A 22,403-nucleotide genomic window follows, 5' to 3' on the forward strand; every position below is an offset into this window, starting at 1 on the left:
AAAGAAAAAAATGTAATGATAAAAATTGTAACAGCGTGCACCCTTCAATCAGACTCATGGTTTAAATGCTGACTTGTAATATGAAGACAACTTATTCTATTTATTGTAAAAAGGGTACACATAATGGAGAATGGAAAGTTTACTGTGGTTGCCATTTACAATTTACAGACTTCACATTTCCAGACTGGTGTATTCAGTCGTGGCATCTGATTTTATGTGTTTCTCTGCATTTCCATTTTACCTGGACTGATGAAGTTTGTAATTGGGACATTCCGCTTCGGTTTGTGTGTTTGTCTTCTCACCTGTGCTGGTTCTCTTTGTCCTCCTGCTGTCTGAGTCGTGTAGGGCGAAACCTCTTAGTGGCCAGGGCGGCCTCTATGTCCTCAATCTCCCTCCTTCTCAACTCCCGGATGGCTGAACGGATGAGGCGTCTCTCGTCCAGATCCACGGTCCCATCCAGCTAACATGTGCGCCACAAAAAGACAAACATAGGGAGCTGAATGATGGAGGTGCAGACATAGGAGGGCGCCGTGCTGTCAAGCATCGGTAAACACACAAAGTATGAGTCTGCTGTTAAAGGTCTGGTAAATATAGGGTAGTAAAACGTGACTTTTGTTACATTGTGTCAGTTTTAGAAACAGGTTATCCAGAAGTATAAAAAGAAGTATATCTATCTTTCCAGCCTTGCTGGGCCAGTCAACAGGCCTGGCGTATTCGCTCTCTAAAAGGCTGATTTTTAATAACCAAGGTGTAAAAAAAGTGCGAGTGCAGTCAGGTTCATCCCATCACATGAGACAGATTTCCTTCTGGCATGAACAGCAGGAACCTGTCAACACATGCAGAGGTGAGTTGATACACTTCACGCTACGCCACACTCCTTAAGGTTTCCGACTGCTCTGGTCCAAATGTGCAGGGAAGAGACACCAGGCCTTGGTCCTCTCAATGCCAGCTTGCGTCTACTAACTGGATATGCTTGTTGTGCCAAGCCACAGAGTTTGGCAGCTCAAAAGTGGGGGTTGATGTGTTGCCTCTCACACGTATTTGAAAAGGCGGAGGCTCCCAGGGAATGGCGAGTGGTTTTTGAGGTCTCGCTGTGGTCTGACAAAAATATGCATCGCCTCGTGCTGTCATTTGTGGAAATTGAAAATGCTGAAGTAACTGAAAAAAGATGACGCTCAGAACATAAATGATCAGAGGAGGGAGGAGAAGAGTGGAAACAGTTAACATAGATAGGATGACAAGGAGGATAAAGGAAAATAAAGCTGGGCTTGGCTATGCCTAAAAATGGGCAGAGAAGTGAACTGGGCGGGAAAGGGGACAGGTCATTCCTCACATTCCTGCTGACTCACGAGGAAAGACATCGTGGTGAAGACAGGATTTCATTTAAATGTCGGGGAAATGATGAGGGGAGACGGGAAATGACAACACGTGCCTGTTTCTGTCATTGGGCATTGTGTCTCCCTCCTAAAGATAAATGTAACGCTCAAGGGAGCCGTCAAGCTCACTGCTGACTGCACGATCCACTGCTGAGTTTGGCAATGACTGATTTATTTATTCATTTTAAAGAGCTAGCCAGAGACTATGCCACAAGCACTATATTCAAAAATGGTGATGTAAACAAGTTTCTACTCTTTTACATAAACATCTGCATGTGAAAGATTGCACTGAACATGATATGTTCCCATCCTCGTACTGTCCAGTGGTAAAAAAAAAAAGTCTGTGTGTCTGTATAAACATATACTGAGGATTCCCCTGAAATTTTGTTACATTTCAGACCATTGTTTATCATGTTTGTTAAACTTCCCCTTTAATTTGGCACCAAAATCATATGCAGATTAATTCATCGTGGGACTGGACAAAAAAAAAAAAAGGAAGCTCAAAAAAGTATGCTTAATCACAACTAGGACTAGTAACAATTATGTTACATTATTGGGGGTAATTAATGCATGTGTATCATGGCAAGTCACACCTCTGTTATGACAGCAGATGGTGACACAGTGTAGCATCCACACAGAGTCACACAGAGACTCTCTTACAACTTTATTTCGACCTGAACACATCAACACCATGTGCTAGTCCAAAACCAGATACCGTATTCATAAAACAGTACTTGACGTTTAACATGAGCCAATCGAGAGACAGGTGGTGTGTTGATAGCTTTGACACCAGATTGAACTGAACTGAAGCCAGAATCTGCAGTGACTTTTCCTCCTGCATATTTGAAAGAGAAAAAAAACAGTAGTCTGCAAGCTCTGTAAATTAATGAGTGACCATGACGCAAGCAAATAAAACACCTCACACTAGAGCACATGCCAACAAAAACAAGAGTAGCCGTTAAAAAGAAGAAGGGGGAAATGAGTGCAAGCACAGAGTCCAGCTGCAGTGGCCTTTACACAGTGAGTGAGTGCAGGGTGACACAGAGTATGGAGAAGAGAGGGGGAAAAAATGAGGTAGCACATTGACAACACCTTTATGTCATTTACCGGACTTGAAGGTTTGAATTTTGTTTCTTTCCAAAAACAAACCACATAAACACAGTACTGTGTCTCGAAATCATCCACCCGTTTGACCCAGAGAAGAGCCGTTACATGCAGACAGAATCGCCTTTTACGCCACACTGCTTGCCAGCAGACGTGTGAGTCAGGACTGACACAAGTGGGTCACACACACACAGGCGTGCGTATAAGATGATGTGTGCTACTAAAAACTACGATCTGTCAGCAACTCCAACAGTGGTTGGAGTCACTTGGTGTTACAGTCCGAGCAACCTGTCGACTGCTGACAACTCCCACTCTACGGTGGTAACTCACCCGACCAGATAGGATGATAACAAACAGGACGGTGAAGGTGGTTGACAGGGTGAAGACAGAAAAGACAAACTGGGTCAATCACTGCAGATGATCATTACAGACTAATCACAGTGTTGGCTTCATATGTTCATGCGCTTACTCAGAAAGCCAGGGTATGCCATGCTGCAATGACAAACAAAATACTTTCCAAACATTTGGATACAAGCACTCTAAACCCATCCAAAGATGTCTGACTTGAGCAGATGAAGCAATCACGGTCAATTAGGGAGCCTTAGTGGTTTAGTTCCTTCCCATCCAGCTGGTGACCGTTCATGCTCTGACCGTTTGAATTATCTCAGCCACAGAATGACCTGGATTTTAACATTTGCAATTGCAGTTTAGCTTATTGTGCCAAAGGTGAAAAACAGTCAAATAAAGCAGATACTCAAGGTTCCTCAGGTAGACATAAACAAAAAGGTACTATTATGGTGGTCTACCATCCACAAGTACTTGTTGCCACAAGGACGGAAAAGACTGAAAAAGAAACAGACCACTGGGCTAAATTACTGTACAAATACAGAGAAAGTGGTTTACCAGCTGAGATTTGTCTGAGTGACACCCCTCTCTTCTACACCTTTCATTAGTCATGGACCGCTCTCTGCCAAAAGTGGATAATGTTACTACCGCTGCAGATTTCTCTGTCTATTTTGTGGGATTATGCAAAAACTACAGGCAAGATTTTGACTAAACTGAAGGGTGTAGCCTGGAGTATGAAATAAGTTTTATTACCGTCAGACTCTTTTAAAAAAGATGGACAGTATAACATCAAAGTGTGGTTAGTATAATAAGACAAGAAGACGCACATAACGCACAGTACGCACAGTAGAACATACAAAGTGTACTTCCACAGGAAATAACAGAACTACAAATCACAAGACACAGGATCAAACTGCACAAACAATGTTTTTGTTACCATTTTAAAAAGGACGTATTATGCTCTTTCCACTTTAACACCAATAAATGTACTTGGAATGTTGTATTCTCATGTTAAATGATGCCAAAGTTTCAGTTAATGAGATTTGTGCGTTTGGAAGTGAGCTCTGAAAGACGTTTGGGATGGCTCTCAACACTTGGTTTCATATATAGTTTTTTCTAACACTGGCTCACTGTGACATCACGGTTTGATGCAATAAAATGTTGATTTGGAATCTTGTCGGAGCTACGCGGAAGACACCTCTGACGTGAAATTGTTATTTGAGCGAAGATGGACGAATTCAAAGTGTTTCTTCGCCTCTGCTCTTTAAAGTGAAGCAATATTTGGGCTAGCAAAAGGCTCTTGAAAAATAGCTACAACCAAAACAGTTCTGAGGGCATCCATGTTGTTTCTGAAGTAGGTCGCGTGTGTGACCTCACAGCATACATTGTCGCAGGTACTGACGTTGGGAAACGTAAAACTCCGGTTATTGACATCCATACCCAAACAAATCAGATTTTTCTCCAAATCCACACTTTGGTCAGAGGTTTTGAAAACCTTTGTTTTTAGTACCAAATATCTGCGGGCTTGTGTGGATGATAGGCCAAATCATGGAAAAATAACTTCATGAGTTTCATAACTTAATTGTTTCATGAGATAACCAAGTTGCCCATAAACATGACATATTTTCATGACATACTTTTGACTGATGCCGCTTATGCAGGCCTGATTTTTTTGTGTTAAATTCCACATTGTTTAGAGGTTTGACCATAATGATTTTAGTGGAGATTTTTATCAAACAATGCCTTGTAGGAAAATGGTGTTGACCTCATTCGAAACTTACCGAGTCCATTTTGAGTGTTCTTTAATGTCAATGGTTAAGTGTATAGTTTGCTTGACCACATGGAGGAAAAGGTACTAGTGGTTGAATTCAGCACTCTGTTGTGTGAGAAAAAAAACTCTCTGAATATCCAGTGAGTCCTGTCTGGGAGCACAATGACCCCTCGGGCCGACTCTTGACCATTTGACCCCTAGTGTGTGCGCACGTATGCTGCTCTCATTAGTTGGTTGAAGCATTTTCACCAACTAATTTGTGAACAATGACACATTAAAGGACACAAAAATGCTATCATTCATATATCCATGCATTCACATGTGAGTGAGGTAGGGTGTACAGTGCATTGTGGTTGAAATTGAGGACTAGAACAATCATTTCTAAAGCCGACTGAGGTTAGAGTGCATCCAGGCAGCAGATCAGATCAGAGAGCTTTTAACTCTCTGGTGTCGAGACAACTAGGGAGTTTTTCCTTATAAGGACAGAGGACACTATTTGTTACAGAGCTGAAGTATGTTACTAGTTGCCACAGTGCTGCACTGGTGAAGACACAGACAAGCTCAATCAGGAATACAGCCAAATACAATGGAATCCCAGTTAGCGTCAGTTAGCTTCATCATTTCTTATGGAAAAAGTTGATCAGAGTCAGACTGTCAGGAATGAATTAATGATGCTAATGATGCTGTCGCCCTCAAAGTTGAATTTCTGCTAGTCTTTTTTATATGAGTAAGGAAATCAGGCCAGCTATGTACACACTCAACAAATAAATGGAAATGTAGTCCGGATACATGAGAGCCCCTTAAGGCAATCCGTTTCATAGAAAAGCTACTTTCAGTCGCGTCACAGCTGGAAGATGAACAAAGAAGCAAACCAGTTTGAAGGGTGAACCACACTGTAGCGCAGAGCACACTGGGCCTGCACTGTGTGCAAACACAACAACAATGACCACCTGTGAAATAAACCTGGGAAAAAAAGAAAGATTGATCTACAGGTGGCAACGTGTTTTCTATGAATGCAGCTACACGTGCATGAAAGCTTAACTTTCACCCATGAATAGATGGTAGGGCAGACTGAGACATGGGAATATACATGTCCCCCTTTCCAGTTCACAGAGCAAAGATAAAAAGGGGACACATAACGGAATGCATGCGGGCTAGAGGGGGGTACAAAGCATGAACAATGTTCTTTAGAATGCCATGGAATAATACATCATTAGACCCTTTCAACTGAGTCACAAGTGAGACAAGGTCTCATATATATATATATCTCATATATATATATACATATATATATACATATATATATCTCATATATACACATATATATATACATACATATATATATATACATACATATATATATATACATACATATATATATATATATACATATATATATATACATACATATATATATATACATACATATATATATACATACATATATATACATATATACATATATATACACATATATATACATATATATACACATATATATACATATATATACACATATATACATATATATATATACATATATATATACATATACATATACATATACATACATATATATATATAACACTGTCTGAAACTGGGGTACAATAACGGTTTTTGTCCACACTAAATATATGCCACTGGGATAGTAATTGTACTCCCAGGTAAAAGGTACTGTATACCCTCAAACAAAAATGTATACATATTATTTAAGTATGCAGACCAATATGCAATATGTATTCTATCCTAGGCATGTCGTGATTGGATCCATATGAATGAGACATGCTATGATATGCACCACCCACATTGTTTAGACATAGGTTGCGGTGCGTTCAAGGTGCATTCCTCGGAAATTATATGTGCCACAAATTTTTTATATTTCAAAATGTTCTTTGCACACTGGTATGCTGCCCCCCCCCCCCCCCCACCACAGTTTACACACACTTCACACTTGTTTATGACCAATTACGGATCACTGTAGGGACAAAATGCTTGTAAGTGTAAATTAGGCTTTAGATAAAGACACGTGTAACCTTGGAAGGAAAGCAGCATGAGAAACTGTTTGATGAAACAGATACAGTACATGCTGACTCAGTAAATCCACATTAACTTCAATTAACAAAAGCAATGAGACTTGCACCACTGAACAGATGAGCTACACATATCTTCAGAAGCTTGCAGTGAGCTTACAAACAGTGAGCTGGAAAGTCAAACATCAACATCCGCTGGATAGTTTCTGGTAGATCTAAGGAAATGACTCTTTCCTCAGGGATTCAGTCGAAAAACCCACATTTATCTCTGCCTGCACAACATGTTCTCTTGCTTTGATGCTCATTTTATTATTGAATCCACTCCAATCTGTCAATGGTTATCTGATACAATGGTTTGTCACTGGTGATATAATTATACGACACCTAAAATATTCATTCATTCATTCATTTTCTACCGCTTATCCTCACAAGGGTTGCGGGTGTGCTAGAGCCTAACCCAGCTGTCTTCGGGCGAGAGGCAGGGTACACCCTTGACAGGGCACATATAGACAAACAACCATTCACACTCACATTCATACCTATGGACAATTTGGAGTTGCCAATTAACCTAGCATGTTTTTGGAATGTGGGAGTACACCGGCTTACCCGGAGAAAACCCACGCACGCACGGTGAGAACATGCAAACTGCACACAGAGATGTTCGAGGGTGGAATCAAACTCAGGTCTCCTAGCTGCGTGGCCTGCATGCTAACCACTCCTAATATATATATATATATATATATATATATATATATATATATATATATATATATATATATATATATACACACATGTTTTCCCCTTTCTTTGCATCTTCAACTATTAAAGTATGTTAAATGATTGTCCTTCACATGGACTTCCCGGTACCACCTGCTTCTCCGCATTGGTCTCACTTGAAGTAGTCATTCATTTAGCTTGTAATTCTTATCCATATGTGAACGGATGATTTGGTGAAAATGATACAGAATACAGAAGGCGCACCTACAGGTGGTGCATGCTCATAAGGTCCGTCGTCTTTCACTCATGTGGCTTTTCTAGAATGGTGACAAAGTGGAACGAATTCTGGGAATCACCGAGTATAAGACAAAAAAATATTAGGAGAATGTCCACAGTCACGTCAGTCTAAATATTGGGATATTATGTTGGCTTTTTGGCTGTGTGTATCACCACGTATAAAGAATGAATGTAGGACAGTATTTCAACACCCTACATAACAGCGGCATGTGCGGTTCATCAAACCTGTAATTTACTTACTGTAAGAATGGACATTTGTTTACTATGCTGCGTGTTAAACAGTTCAATTATTCAATTATGAAATGGTGATAATGCTATAATAATGCAAACACCCTGATTCAAAAGCAGTTGAACTGAACTTTAATTCAACCTCAGGCTGCAGAAATGTTGCAGTCATCCAATGTATTGTTTCAGTGTAATAAACACAAAGCCCCAACTAAATATAAACCAAGAGGCTTATAGGAACATAGCTAAATATGGTCATTTATAGCTGTACCCAGTCAGAGGTTTCCTGTTTAATCCAACAAACTCTTGTGACTTATTATCTCTGTGCTGCATATTTGGATATAAGACATCAAACCTTGTTCTCCGCTGTCACTGCAGCTTTGACGATAACTCGTTTCGTTCCAGAAGAGAAGCTCTGTTGGCATAAAAATAGTTGAGACGATAATGGTGGGCTTTGGAAAGCCAACTCAGCTTTGCACTTTGCTTGTAGTTGACACTCACAAAAGGACATTTCTGTTTCCATGTCCACACAAACAAGAATATTTTATACAGGTATGGTTTTCTTTTCATTTCAGTTCACTGAAAACGGTCAGGGTTAAGATTTTCGGCGACTTATCAGTGTTAGACCTGTTGTGGTCTCTATTGCCTCATTTTATGATGTAAAAGATGCCTTATTCCCATCAAGTGTTGTCTTTGTGTTATTGATATTATACTGAAGTGTGAGATTTGGGATTAAGTGCACTTCACAACACCCTTGGCCATCTCTGTGTGGAGTTTGCATGTTCTCCCCGTGCATGCGTGGGTTTTCCCCGGGTACTCCAGTTTCCTCCCACATTCCAAAAACATGCTAGGTTAATTGGCGACTCCAATATGTGCCCTGTGATTGGCTGGCGACTAGTCCAGGGTGTACCCCGCTTCTCATCTGAAGACAGCTGGCATAGGCTCCAGCACCCCTGCGACCCTCATGAGGATAAGCGGAAGAAAATTTATGAATGCACTTCACGACCAGACTGATAGACTTCCATTCTCCTTCACTAGCCATTGTAGTTGACCATGAAAACAGAACAGTTTATTATACAAAAATAATAAATATTAGACATTTATTGACAACAATAAAGTTCATTATTGCTTTTTCCATGTTGCTGACATGTTACATAACACAGCACAATTTTGCTGATTTATTGCTCCCTGCTGTATGACGGACATTTTTCAACACGTCTCTTGGGGGAGAACTGACCTGAGAAACAAACTCATTCTTCCACTCTCACTGTGACCACTAAAAGCACAAAGAGACCACAGGGTCACAAAACCAAGACCCGAGGGGTCCTGTATATCACGGGGGCCTAATCACAGAGCGTTGCTGCTACATGTTAAACATACGAATGCTTCCAGATCACCAGGGAGAGTGGACGCTCACAGGGTGGGAATCATTACAAATCATTGTGTGAGACATTCATCGTGAGAGATCAGCCAACCAGGCGCCATGCACAGAAAAGTCCCCATTGGTGTTTACTTTATTCTAAAATGACAAGCCGGAAGAGTCAATTCAATCTTCATTCCTTTTGTGTTGTAACACAGGTTTCGAGAGATAATGAAAGAGGAGCGCGGTGTAGCTGCCAGATGCTGCACATAGTAAACCAAGAAAGCAACTGCTCGTTCTACTGGTTTGACTTCCTGGAGATGCCTGAAAAAAACCCTCATTCACACTATTGATTGTCTGCATTCTCCAGGTGCCAAAACCACTGTGTACCATTTACAGTGCTCATCGGGCACAGGAATCTACTTACTTATTAAAGGGGACCTATTATGCTAATTTGTCAACCCTTTTTATTGAGTTGTGGACTCCTATAGAGCAACTACACATGATGACCCGCACAGAAAACTTTGTAGATCTTCTAGAATCTACACCTATTCCAGCTGTATTTCCATGTATTTGTACTTCCTGCCAAAACGGTCTGTTTTGGCAGCTATCTGCTCCAACATTACAAGCCATGCCACCTTATTCCCATTGATAGCACATTGATGCATTCCATGTGGAAAAATAAGTTATTGGTGTGGGCAGTCATTTTATTTTGCCAAGTGGAAAAAAACATTTTAAAGCACACAAGTAGGGGAGGATTTACAGTAGCTTAAGCAGGTGATTTAGTACGGGGCTGCAGCTCTAATGCTGCCATCCAGACAGAGGACCACACATGCTGTGCAACTGATGCACAAAGTGGGACACCAACTGGTTATGTTTTTGTGGGTATTCAAATAATTGTGGGCGTTCAGCTTAAAGAAAAATGTTTCGCCTGGTTGCCATGGAGGGGATTAGATGTGCAATATAAAAGGCAACTAGAGCTCTGAATAGAAGAGTGAGGATGGGATTAGCGGCGTTAGAGAGGCCGCCATATGACCTGCTGACCGTTTAGTTCATCAAGTACGAGGGACAGGAGTGTTTGCTCATTAACAGCAAACCAAAATTCCCTCAAACCAAAATCTCAAAAAATATATATTTTTGTTTTAACTGGTGTAAAAAAGCTTATGGCGTTTTGAGGTTCCGCATTTTGTGGTTCCATACACACTCCAATAAATTAAAAAAATTATTTTGCGCCATAAACACGAGACTAACTCAAAAACTTGTTACTGTGGAAGAATACACTATGTGTGGCGATGATCATTAAGGATAATGATCGTATTGTAACATCTACCCACGTGATGGAAAGATGATGAGGTGGTGGTTAATCAACAATGTCTTTAAAGGGGACCTGTTATGCTCATTTTTCGACCCTTTGTATTGAGTTGTGGTCTCCTATAGAGCAGCTACACACAATAACCCACACAGAAAACTTTGGAGATCTTTCAGAATTTGCATCTATTCCAGCTGTATTTCCTTTGATTTGTCCTTCCTGCCAAAATGGTTTTTAATTGATTCCACCCACAACCCACCTCCGGACATGCCCACTTCCCTGTGATTGGTCACATGCCCAAAGTGCTTCGTAACTATGAACCATATTAGGGAGTCCGTCCCTCTGTGACATCACAAAGAGGCAGTTTTACCACGCCTTTTGAAACAGAGCGTTTTAAGCCATCCCAAACTTCTTTCAGGGCTCACTTCCAAATGCGCAAACCACATTATCTGAAACTTTGGCATTGTGTAAAACAAGAATACAACATTCTAACTACATTTATAAGTCAGAAAAGTGGAAAAAGCATAATAAGTCCCCTTTAATCTCTTAATAATCTCTCTCAATTTTGTTTGTACCTCTGTAAGATAAAATAAAGGCCCATTCCTCATTCCTTCAAAAACTAAATGGAATGGCCTTTATTGTCATTACAGGCCACTGTCGGCCAAACCATGCCAAAACAACATCAGCAAAACTACGCTCCCTGCATGGAGCCATCCTGTAGACCCCACCCCCACACGATGTTCATGAAACCGGTCTGAAAACATACCACACCATACATGGAACCATGTTATTAATTAAAAAAAAACAACCCCAAAAACCCTTTTCCTATAAATTTTCAGTACTGTAAACGGAAGATGCAGACAATAGGTCAACACATTAAAACAGATCAACTCTGTTGGAATAAGAGCCAGGAAGGCAAGCGGTTTTATTTACTAATGTGCATAATATAATGTATGCGCATATCTATTGCGTACATCACCACCACTGGTCTGGAATGTATATAACAGAATTTAAGCAGGTTCTTGTGAAAATACTGTATACAGTATTGTTTTGTCAATGTAAAAACAATACACTGTCAACATAAAAAGTTTAAAACCTTTCACACTACTCTGTAGTTGTCATGTGAATGTTCCACCAGTCGAGTTCTAAAGCTACAGTCACACTGCCGGTACATTTACAGCGTAAATGGCCAATGGGAATCTGTATACATGAATAAAATCCTCCATGCTAAAATTTCTGGGGTGAAAAATCCAAGTTCATCCTCATTACTCCCACATCTTTGCCCATTTCCTTTTTAAAGAAACTCGTAAATTGACTCATCAAAGCACCAAGGACTTTAATTATAGCCATTACACATGAAGGGGAATAGAAATATGCTAAAAGGACTGCCCCCCCCCACCGTGATTTATGAGCAACTTGGCAAGATGATGCAGTTTGGAGAAATAACAGATCGTCAGAAAGGTCAACAGAACATGACTTTCTTTCTTTGTTCCAGAATAAACAGTACCTCTTAAGTTGTCATGACAGTCCTAAATGGAGAACTCAAATTGTGCTTTTTAAAGCACCTTCCTGGGAGCACAGGCAAATAACTGAGGCACACACAAGCCATTTCTTGACTGTACAAAGTCGCAAACCGACGCTTAGAATATGTGACAAGATGTGTCGGCCTGTTAAAAGAGGCTCCATAAGTAATCAGGAATGCAATTAAGTTGAACTGACGCACCTGCATTTCTAAATGAGATCTGAATTTGACATATCGTATTGAGAAAGTGTGGTGTGTATAGTACATGCATCAATCAATGATAAGAGTAATATTAAAATATTGTGCCGCTACAAACGTAATAATGCACGTCTTTTTTGAAAATGAAACAGTCAAAGGAAGCTCACACCTTCCCAGATGTATCATGTGCATCTGTTGCACAACCATGTGAGGTGCGTTGGAACTAAATGAGTCAGACCGCCTCGTAAATATTGTCCATGTGTTGCAGGTGTCATGTAAAAAAAAAAAAAAAACATATTCCAGACATGACTAATGAATGAACTAAGCCGAGTTTACAGACAGACTCTCTTCATCAATAGTGATTGGTGGCATCATGTCTGGTCAGAAACAGTGTGAAGTGAAGAAGATGACACATACTTGTACTGATTAAATCAGCATTTGATTACTCAACCAATCCATCTAGTACAATACAGAACTACTACAGTACTGACGGTCTCAATTAAATAAATTAATCACTGCCAAAATACTTTAACCACCTTTAAAATGCTCTTATTTTTTCTTAATGAGATCACTGTTAAACTGCAGTAAGACACCTATTACAGTATTGACCCAAATACAAGACATTATGCAAAATATAATGGGGTTCAAAACATACATGTAAACCAACAAGCCACTAGTTTATACATGTTTGTTTGTTCTCATTCTAACACCAACATCAGCTACTAATATTTTAAAATATTATGGTTATGTGTTCAAAAAATATATGAAGTGACTTTTTTCATTACACCTCTTCCGCAGTCGAGCAACTTTCTCTCCTTGAACCTACAGTATTTCTCTTATCTAGAATGTTGTTGATCCTGCAGTGTTTATGTGACTGCACTATTTACCATTTGCAGCATTTCCCCGTTTACATTCATTTTACAGTGTTTTAGGCCAGGTATATTACTGCAATTATAACATCATAAGGATTGTTGAGACTGTCTTTTTCACTTAATTTGTCAGTTAATCTTACACATTAAAATACGATGTATAAACTCGAAAATTATGACGTTTAGAACTGTATTTATACAAATTAACTAGAACTAGACAAGGTAAGTTTAGTGGAATTTGAAATGTCTAGAAACATAACAATGTCATCACGTACTGGGAGGAACTGCTAGCATATGACCAATGCAAAGTGAGGGGACTCTATGATGCTAAACCATGTTACCACTACGTTCATGATCAAACTTGAGACTTGAGAGAATGTCCTTGTGTACTCCTTGTGTACTCACCAAGGCTCGGAGAGAGGACTCGTCCAAGGCAGCGTAAGCCTCCATGGACATTTTGGACATGTTGGGTGGTTATCAGACTCAGGTGAGGACACACTCTCAGTCTTCTTGACTGTGACAATTCCGCACCACCTGCTCGACTCCTTGATGATTTTTCTTTTCTTATTTCTCGAGGACTAAATCAACCAAAAATCAAAACGTGGAGCTATTCAAGGACATAACATGTTGCCGGTCGCATCCAGAGCTGTGATTAAAAAGTAAGAAGCCACAAACTCACCGGGAGACGTTGGCCACTTTTTGAACTGCACAATCAGAGTGGAAGGTGCAAGCCCCGCCCCCATCTGGGCCGGCGGCCTGTCCCTGTTCACATTTAAAGCGCGCCATACGCCACTCTGTGGACGCTCCAAAAAGAAGAGTTGTGTATGGGAGGTGATTAGTGTCCTTAATCCCGTGTAGCCCAGTGTTAATACTGCCATTAGAGGGACATGTTCGTTTAGTTTTAGTAAAATACATATAAGATAAACACTGAAAGAGTGAGGCAGGATTGTAAATTGTAAATATGCTATAAAAACCGCACCCCCACTGCGCCACCAAATTGCACTGCATTTAAAAAGAATTTGAATTCTGTCATTTTACTTCATTTGTTGCACTCTTTACAGTACTTTCACTAGTGTATTATTTCATATCTTTCTCATAAAATATTTTATTCAGACTGAGCAATATATATTTAATTGTATTGTCTTCAATATAGAGAAATTCTATATTTTTAAATGTATAAAAATATACATTTAATGCTTTTAAGCACATGTTGGAACTTTTTGTTTAGGTACATTTCTCCCTGTGGACGTGGTTTCTTCTTGTTGGGCAATGAATTGGGTCTCTCAGATATAAAGACTGAGGTCCTCCACCAGGCTGCACAGCGGAGGAGTGGTTATAGCGTGCAGGCCTCACAGCTAGGAGACCCGAGTCCAATTCCACCCTCAGCCATGTATGGAGCCTCTGTATGGAGTTTGCATGTTCTCCCCATGCTTGCGTGGGTTTTCTCCAGGTACTCCGGCTTCCTTTCACATTCCAAAAACATGCCAGGTTAATTGGCAACTCCAAATTGTCCATAGGTATGAATGTGAGTGTGAATGGTTGTTTGTCTCCATGTGCCCTGATTGGCTGGCAACCAGTCCAGGGTGTACCCCGCCTCTCACCCAAAGACAGTAAACTACTAGAGATGTGAAAGTGGAACACAGTACAGATCGGAGCTATGACAGAAATGTTGACGAACATTTATTGACATTAACTAAAGACAGTTACAGACAGTTACCAAGCTGAGAGTATAGAGACAGTTGCTGTGCACAACGATCGACATGCATGAACAAACGCCACGCCAGGAGATTTCACCTTTCGCTTGCTCATCTCTGGTGGGAATTGTTCTGATATTAAACCAGCAACATTTTCATTTAGAAAATAATCTTCATTAACAAATGATTTGCTATAGATTTTCATACACTTGTGGCACATTTCTGTGATACAAAACAATCAATATTCTTTTGCAAAATATAACAACAAAAAATTCCATAATACATCAATGAAGACGGAACAGGACATAATGAAAACTATCAAATATTATCTAAAGTACTAAATATGAACATTCTACAGTATAAAATGTTCTCTTGTTCAAATATGAATAATTCAAGTGCTATTAAGGTTATACAAAGAAACATTGAAATTAAGGATGGTGTATACAAATGTTTTAGTAATAAATGAGACGCAAAATGTAAAGTATACATAGCAAAACCAAATCACCATTTTAAATGTTAACTGTAATATGGTGTTGCTGCTGACAGGCACTTATATCAACTTATGATTTCACACATGGACAGAAAGGAAAAGCAGAGATCGGAGAGGAGCTCATTCTTCCTGTTGGTCTTCATTCTGCTTTTTCGGGAGCTGTGAAAGGGACAAAAGGTCAATAAAGAACAATATTAAGTGCCAAAAAAACCATACCCTCTAGCCCATCAAAAGAGCAATTTTGCTTCCTCTTCCAGTAAAAAAAAAAAAATTAGCTGCCAAACATTACACAGCTTATGAACGTTAAGAAATTGTACTAATTTTAAAATATTACCTCTCAAAACTGAGAACAGAAGTGCGTCTACATGTGCAGTTGATTTAAACACTGAAAACTCACTCCCAGATATTTCCCATTCTTTCCGGATATGCATTTTCCCTACTTTGGTGTAGAAACAAATGACTGTGTGCGAAGGGAGCCACAACAACAGCTCCAGAGTGGCAGGTTGCCGACCCCTGGCCTAGCCCCTAAAGCAATAGGTTGGTATTGCAGTCCCATGACTGATGAGCCCACAAAACAAGTAGCATGTTGCAATAATAATTATTCAACACTAAACAATGGAATATGATACAGTTTAAATGGTAAGCTTACCTTTGTTAACACGTTCCTTCTGTTTCCTCTCGCGTCTTTGTTCTCTGTTAAATGTAGTCTGGTGGACATGCATAAAAAAAAGACAGGGAAAAACACAAATTTTGTTCCAATATAAAGCATTCTGACCATTAAATGAAATAATAGGTTTGGACTAGACCTACCCCTTTAAATAGTCAGAGCCTGACTTGTCAGAGTCCAGAAAAGATGACAAAGCCACCTCAGATTCCCGACCATGCTGAGTTTTGTTTTGTGCAGAAATGTCACAGTTGGACGTCTTTCGTTGACTGGGCCGTCCAATATAGCCTCTCTGCCATTCCCTTGGGCTTTGTCCTGATGTGAGGTCTCGGTCCAATTCCAAATCCTGGTCTGAGAGGTCACCTGTGTGGGCAACAAACACAGAAACAAATATCTCAAGAGGAAGGCAAAGGCCAGATAATGTTCACACAGCAGCCAATATTATTAGGTACACCTGCTCATCGTATCATTTATGAGGATAATAAGGCTGACTTTTCATTGACATTGTCAAACACATTCACTTAACAATATGTTGTGGTTGCTAATCATCCAACATGGTGCAGAGATTAGAATGGCATTTAGTGGGTTATTTATTCAAACCACTATGTTCACCTGATTTCATACAATAAATAAAATTTACCTTGAGACTTTATACTCTGGAGATAAAAATCTGGAGAACCCCGTCCTAATGCATCCTTGGCAGGAGTATTTTTGATAGATGTTTTTCTTATATTGTTAAGTGGAAAGGTGGTTTGAGGGCGCATATCGCATTTATCCTATAGAAAAAAGACCTAAGATTAGAGAATAATACAGGTACAGGTATACATTTTTGTTTGTGTCGTATTCTGCATTCATAAACCAATTCACAGAAGAAATATTCACCCCAGCTGTAAAAATAGGTCATAGGACATATTTAAAATGTTGGGTTGTTTTGAACTGAAAGATTGACCTACCTGATGGTGAAAGACAACGGCCTCTTCCAGCGCAACACCACAGAATTCACAAGGAATCACCACGTCGCCCTCTAGTGGGCTGGCTGGTGGACTGTATGAGGCTGGCGAGACCGATCGAGGGAAGGTGGGGATGTTAGAGGCCAAAGTGTTAGGGAGGCTTTGCATCAGACCAGAAGCATTTCTGTTCTCTTTTGGGGGAGAGGACGGTTGCTTGCTGTAAGACGCAAAGGCGGAGGCAGGGCTGCAGCCAGTCTTCAAGACAAAAGACAAGTAAGGTAATATAAAGTTTGAAATCTACAAAATCAAATCTACAAATCAATCTACAAATCAACTACACATGTAGTCACACAGGCTGAGGTGGAGCGATACAAAGTTATAAAAAGATAAAGAAGGCTTGCTACATGGGATGTAAGAAGATAACATTATATTAACTAATATAAAGTCTGTTGTCAATATCAGAGTCCATGTGGGATAAGAGGTAGCCACTGTAACATTGTATTTTACAGTCGTTGCTCACCACTCTGTTTCAAAATCCAAGGCTTAACTTCATCACGGTGTTTCAAAAATACAGTGGTGTTTGCCCCCTTCCTGATTTCTTATTGCATGTTTGTCACATTTAAGTGTCTCATATCAGCAAACAAATTTAAATATTGGGTGATAACAGAACTTAGGAACTCTAAGATAGCCATCGATACAATAAAAATGTAGCACTTGAACTACAATATGTCAGATTATTATGGGGACAAATCAAACCTGATGCAAAATGAGGTCGTCTTCAGGAAACAGTTCTTCACAAAACTCACAAGGAAGCATGATGTCTGCAAGATATTATTTAGATTTTTAATCAGGGTTTCTTGTAACTTTGAAACTGAATGGTTTTCATTTTACCTGTTTGATCACGGTCTTGAACCACACTTGTGCGAGAGGGGAAGTCTGGATAGTTGTTGTTGGTTGCAGACAGTTGACCCCCGACGGAGGTTGTGGAGGTCTTGGTATAGTCCCAGATATCACTCCACAAACTGGCCTCTCCACCGCCAGCCATGGACTCTCCATCTGTCTGCAGGCTGAGGGCCAGCATGTAGTCCAGACCTGATGAGTCCTCATCTTGAAGTGGCCACATATTGCTTTGACTCAAGAAGTCCTTCTGTTCTGCCACTACAAGAAGAACAAAACAGTTCCCAACATGTTATTGTTCATGTAAATTAAATTCATGACTACTTCATTGTATATTTGTTTTACTACACTGCAAAAAAGGGCTGGCCAAATACAAGGAAAAACGTTGGCATCGTTTAACATGACAATACAACATTGCAACAACATTTATAGGTCAGAAGCTGTTTTTAAAGTAGCTCTCCAAAGGGCTTATTGATTTCTTATCAACCCCTATACTGTCAAAATTAGAAAGTGCGGTTCGGCAGTAGTCCGTGATGGCTGCTTTATATCATATATATACATAATAACAATTGCATAACAATCCATACTGCATGTATGTATGTCTTCCAACATTTCTTTGCACTGGCAATTTTCATGTGAGTAATAATTAGTGTAGCTTTTGTCTGTAGCTTGTTTTTTTAAGATGATTTCCTTATGTCATAATTGTGAAGTTCAAACCCAGGTCTGTAAATTACAGACAAGTGAAATATGGAATAATAAGGAATAGACTCACATTGGCTGGATGTCATATTCCTCGGGGTAATATTCTTCCAGTTTCCGCTGCCCTGTGGTCCTGTTGAAGTGTTATACAATCTGGACTCATATGTACGCGGAAAGACTTGATGTTTGGCTGCACTGAGGTTGTTTTCCTTTGGACCTCGCTCTTCTGCTCTGAGGGGATTTCGAATGGAGTGGCCATCAAACCAGGCCCCTTGAGGGTGAAGGTCTGCGGGATTGCGACTCAAGCTGCTGTTGTTCCGGTCTTGGAGCAGCGCAGTACTCCCACATAACATGGGATGCAGGGCTTTTTCCTTCAACATGACATTGCTCTTGCACTGTGGACAAGGCTCGGTACGAGCACCACAGTAATCCTCATGCTCTTTGGATTGACCAAAGACAATCTCCAGCTCACAGTACTGGCACAGGACCAGTCGCTGAGGGCAGTCAGAGTTCTGCAGAGGGCAAAAGTTGCGATGATGCACGACTCAATATTATGGAATAGGTCATGCTAGGCCTGTCACAATAATTTATAAATATTCTGATATTTTTTTTTTTAATGCAGTCGATCATTTTTGTTGGCCTTGATAAATTGACATGCCTGTTTATCTTTCAGGAAAGTCTCCCTTTCAGGCTGGATGACAAGAAGGTTCATTCTGCAGATGTCTATGTGAATTGGTAGTACAGTGGAATGAACGGAGAGCGTTAACCTCTCTCCTCCACTCTTTGCCCCAGTACATAAAGGCGGGGCTACCTTAGCTGGCAGCAAGTTAGCCTCTGAGCAAGCATTCCTAATATGAATGAACAAGGTGATCGCATGAACACCGACAAAATCGATATGTTGCATTTTTTTTAAGTAGTGACAAGGAAGAAGAATACAACCAACTTGTATGCACACCACAAACAGAGATGGGAGTGTGACCAATCACAGCGAGTGGGCGTAGCTGGGAGGGCCGGGGGTGGAGTAAATTAAACAACCCATTTGGATTGGAAGCAGAATCAAAGCGCCGAAAATTAGCATAATAGACATTTTCTTTTCAGTATGTTTTTTTGTCTTTCATTTATTTAAAAGCTCCTGACAGTCCAATTACAATGTTATATAATCCTGAGAATATTACAGTTTATTGCTTTTTATACAATGTACTCTCATTATTATGTCATATACTTAATGAAAAAAATGGTGTCAGACAATGGTGTCAATAATATCAATTATTTATCTGCAATAATTTGTAGGACAATTACTGTCCTGCAAAATGTGTTACTGTGACAGGCCTAGTTAATGGTGAAAATCATCAGACATACCTGGTGAACTTCAATGTGATTCTTGTTTATCTTGAGTCCACACTTGCAAGTAATCTGAAATCAAAGGGGGGGGGGAGATCACGTGATGTAAATGACAATATATAATCTTAGTCTGTATTGTGTTTTGACAAAAACTGCTGCTCCAAACATTTGTTTAGTAGTAAATGGACTTGAAATGAACCTTTTTACAGTTTGGACTGAAAAATTCAACAATTTCAAGCCAATATCATGCGGGATGTCAGCACACCTCACAAGACTTTATTTCAGCCTTGATCATTTTGCTTTTGCATTTGGCTGCAACTTTTCTGAAAGGATGACAGTCATTAGAGAAGAACATAAGCAGGGATGGTGTCCACGTACTTTTGCTCAATGTTACCAAGTGTTTCAATGCCATGAGTCAAATATGATCGCCAGTAACCATGTGTCGATGACTTAGACGTGTTGTTTTTTTAAAGAGCAGTGTTTTATTTTGATCCCTCGCAGATGACGATGGAGCAGCTTATTGTGGACACAGGACGACAAAGTATAACCATATGACAATGTTTAAATGTTACTTCAAACGGGTAGCACATCAATGTAGCAGTTAGCAAGTCTGCCTCACAGTCTGGAGATACGGTTTCAAACCCCTAATAAAGCTACATGGTATAGAAAATGGATGTATGTTACTTAAAATGTTTCCTGTACTATTAAACGTTTTATGATGAAGGCATTATCCCAAAAATAGTTGATCTCAGTGATACATTTCTTTTGACAGTCAACCAAATAAAAAGGTCGAGCAGCATCAGATAATACATTTTGCTGAAACACCTACCTGGATGTGCTCCTTTTGCTTGTGCTCTGGCAGATCAGAACGTGGTACCGGCTCCTGGCACACATCACAAAGTGCGATGTTTCTCCGACAGTGGATCTCATGGGTTGTGAAATTTGCTTCTGGAATGTCATGCTTGCTACAAAAAAAAGAAAAAAAAAAGAAAAAAGCACTTCCAAAGGAAAAACAGTATTCACCACCAAAAGTTGATTGAATTTTGTTATGCTTACCAATTGCCACAGAAGTGAGTATTTTCATCTGCCATGGTTGTCCAGAAGCCTGTGAAAAGGATCATTTTTCAACACATTCGACGTTTACTTTGAAATGACCATTCAAATCACATCAATTTATAACTAGAAATTGAAAGACTGTTTAAGACTGTTTTTGAAAGGCGGTCTCCAAATAATAACAGCCATCTGCATACGTTTGACCAAAACAAACTATTTAAAAGGCGTCTGTGGTGTGTTTGAAGATATTAAAATTCAAAGAGCCTTTCACTTTGCTTACCCGGTAATCAGTCGTCGGCTAGCAAATGTGAACAAAGGTGGACTTCAGAAATGACAAACAAGCATCTTCACCTTATCTGGCTGTTTTAACCACACAAAATATAAATGTCGTTCGAGGTGACGCCTGTAGCTTGGCTATGTAGCTTAGTAACCTTCAAGTAGCTTTGCATTAGCTAATGCTAACAAACTTGCTGACAGCAAACTGGCCTGGCTGTTATACCAAGAAGCTATCATCAGCTAGCACCATCGGGTTTCTGTCACCCACAACAACAAAAACGAGACATGACAGTCATACTAAGATGAATTATGACGGCCAATTGCGTTCTAAATGATAATACTGAATAAAATGGAAATTCACAGACGAACGCTAACAAACCCCACTACGTATCAATTTATTACGGTGGCCGAGAAGGGCAAAACATGTTAACAAAAAAAAAACAAGTTGCAGTTAAAAAAGGAATGTACCAAACTCTATAGCTTTATAAGAAGCGATAACGTTTGGACCAACCAGAGGAGGTGAAACATTCCTTGTTCCCGTTAATGGTGGTGGCCGAGAAACGCAAAAGACGGGCAAAACACACATAAGACCATTTCCAAATACAGCACTCAGCGGGTGGTTGTACCAGACGAATCAGACCGGAAGCGGTAACATTTGGAGTTGAGCGGGCGTTAATGGAGGACAGTGGCATCATAGTTTGCCCCAGTGACACACACTTGAGCTTGTTGACGCGATTTTGTTGCACAAATGGGCACAACACAGGTCGTTGGGAGTTGTTAATTGGTACTTAACCAGACGGAAGGAACAGAGGAGCAGGAACAGGAGTCCATCAAATATTTTAATGAGGGTATAACAGGGGTAGAGTCCCCTTCCGGGTGGTCTACTTATAATTTGTGTTGCTTTTTGTTAAAATCTTTTGCATTTCTCGTCTACTTAAATTAACCAGGAAAGGAATGTACCAACTCCCCAGAGCTGATTGTAGCGCCGAGCTGAAATAGTGGCCACGGTGTTACCCACCACCAGGGGGCGCGTCACCCGTGGCTATCCATTGAAATAGCGCCGAAAACAATGACCAGTCACCTTCTACTAACTTGAGGCACCTCCTGGTGGTAACATTCAATGTCGTGATTAACCATTGTCTGTGTTCAGTTCTGTGTCTCAGTATACTGCAATCAATCCGTTTTGTATGCCGCTTAACCTCACTCGGGTCGCAGG

General features: G+C 40.1%; 2 protein-coding genes across 10 annotated transcripts in view; both read right to left on the reverse strand.

The window, feature by feature from the left end:
* Positions 1-13,890, reverse strand: part of smtnb (smoothelin b) — a 46,014-nt gene extending 32,124 nt beyond the window's left edge. For 3 of the 7 annotated variants that reach the window (XM_058071055.1, XM_058071056.1, XM_058071054.1), the window contains exons 1-2: positions 8,221-8,403; positions 303-460 (exon numbers count right to left, since the gene is read on the reverse strand). In XM_058071055.1, coding sequence (XP_057927038.1) covers positions 303-460; positions 8,221-8,388 — 326 coding nt within the window. In that variant the 5' untranslated portion in view covers positions 8,389-8,403. The other 4 variants (XM_058071060.1, XM_058071058.1, XM_058071053.1 and 1 more) reach the window with 4 other exon arrangements.
* An 896-nt stretch (positions 13,891-14,786) lies between these two features.
* trafd1 (TRAF-type zinc finger domain containing 1) lies at positions 14,787-21,927 on the reverse strand. Of its 3 annotated transcripts, none has more exons than XM_058071804.1 (12): positions 21,699-21,914; positions 20,915-20,963; positions 20,688-20,823; positions 19,877-19,930; positions 18,591-19,029; positions 17,813-18,079; positions 17,678-17,742; positions 16,925-17,176; positions 16,612-16,747; positions 16,118-16,334; positions 15,957-16,014; positions 14,787-15,466 (listed from the first exon to the last, which is right to left on the reverse strand). In XM_058071804.1, the coding sequence occupies exons 1-12, from the start codon at positions 21,880-21,882 to the stop codon at positions 15,428-15,430; spliced, it is 1,896 nt and encodes a 631-aa protein (XP_057927787.1). In that variant the 5' UTR covers positions 21,883-21,914; the 3' UTR covers positions 14,787-15,427. The 3 variants fall into 3 exon arrangements, 2 of the variants coding, with proteins under 2 accessions (XP_057927787.1, XP_057927788.1); XM_058071805.1 differs by lacking the exon at positions 21,699-21,914 and adding an exon at positions 21,192-21,614; XR_009129683.1 differs by lacking the exon at positions 16,612-16,747 and having other exon boundaries at positions 21,699-21,927.
* Between the last annotated feature and the right edge of the window lie 476 nt (positions 21,928-22,403).

The sequence above is a fragment of the Doryrhamphus excisus genome, chromosome 4 (genome assembly GCF_030265055.1).
Source record: "Doryrhamphus excisus isolate RoL2022-K1 chromosome 4, RoL_Dexc_1.0, whole genome shotgun sequence".
NCBI lineage: Eukaryota > Metazoa > Chordata > Actinopteri > Syngnathiformes > Syngnathidae > Doryrhamphus > Doryrhamphus excisus.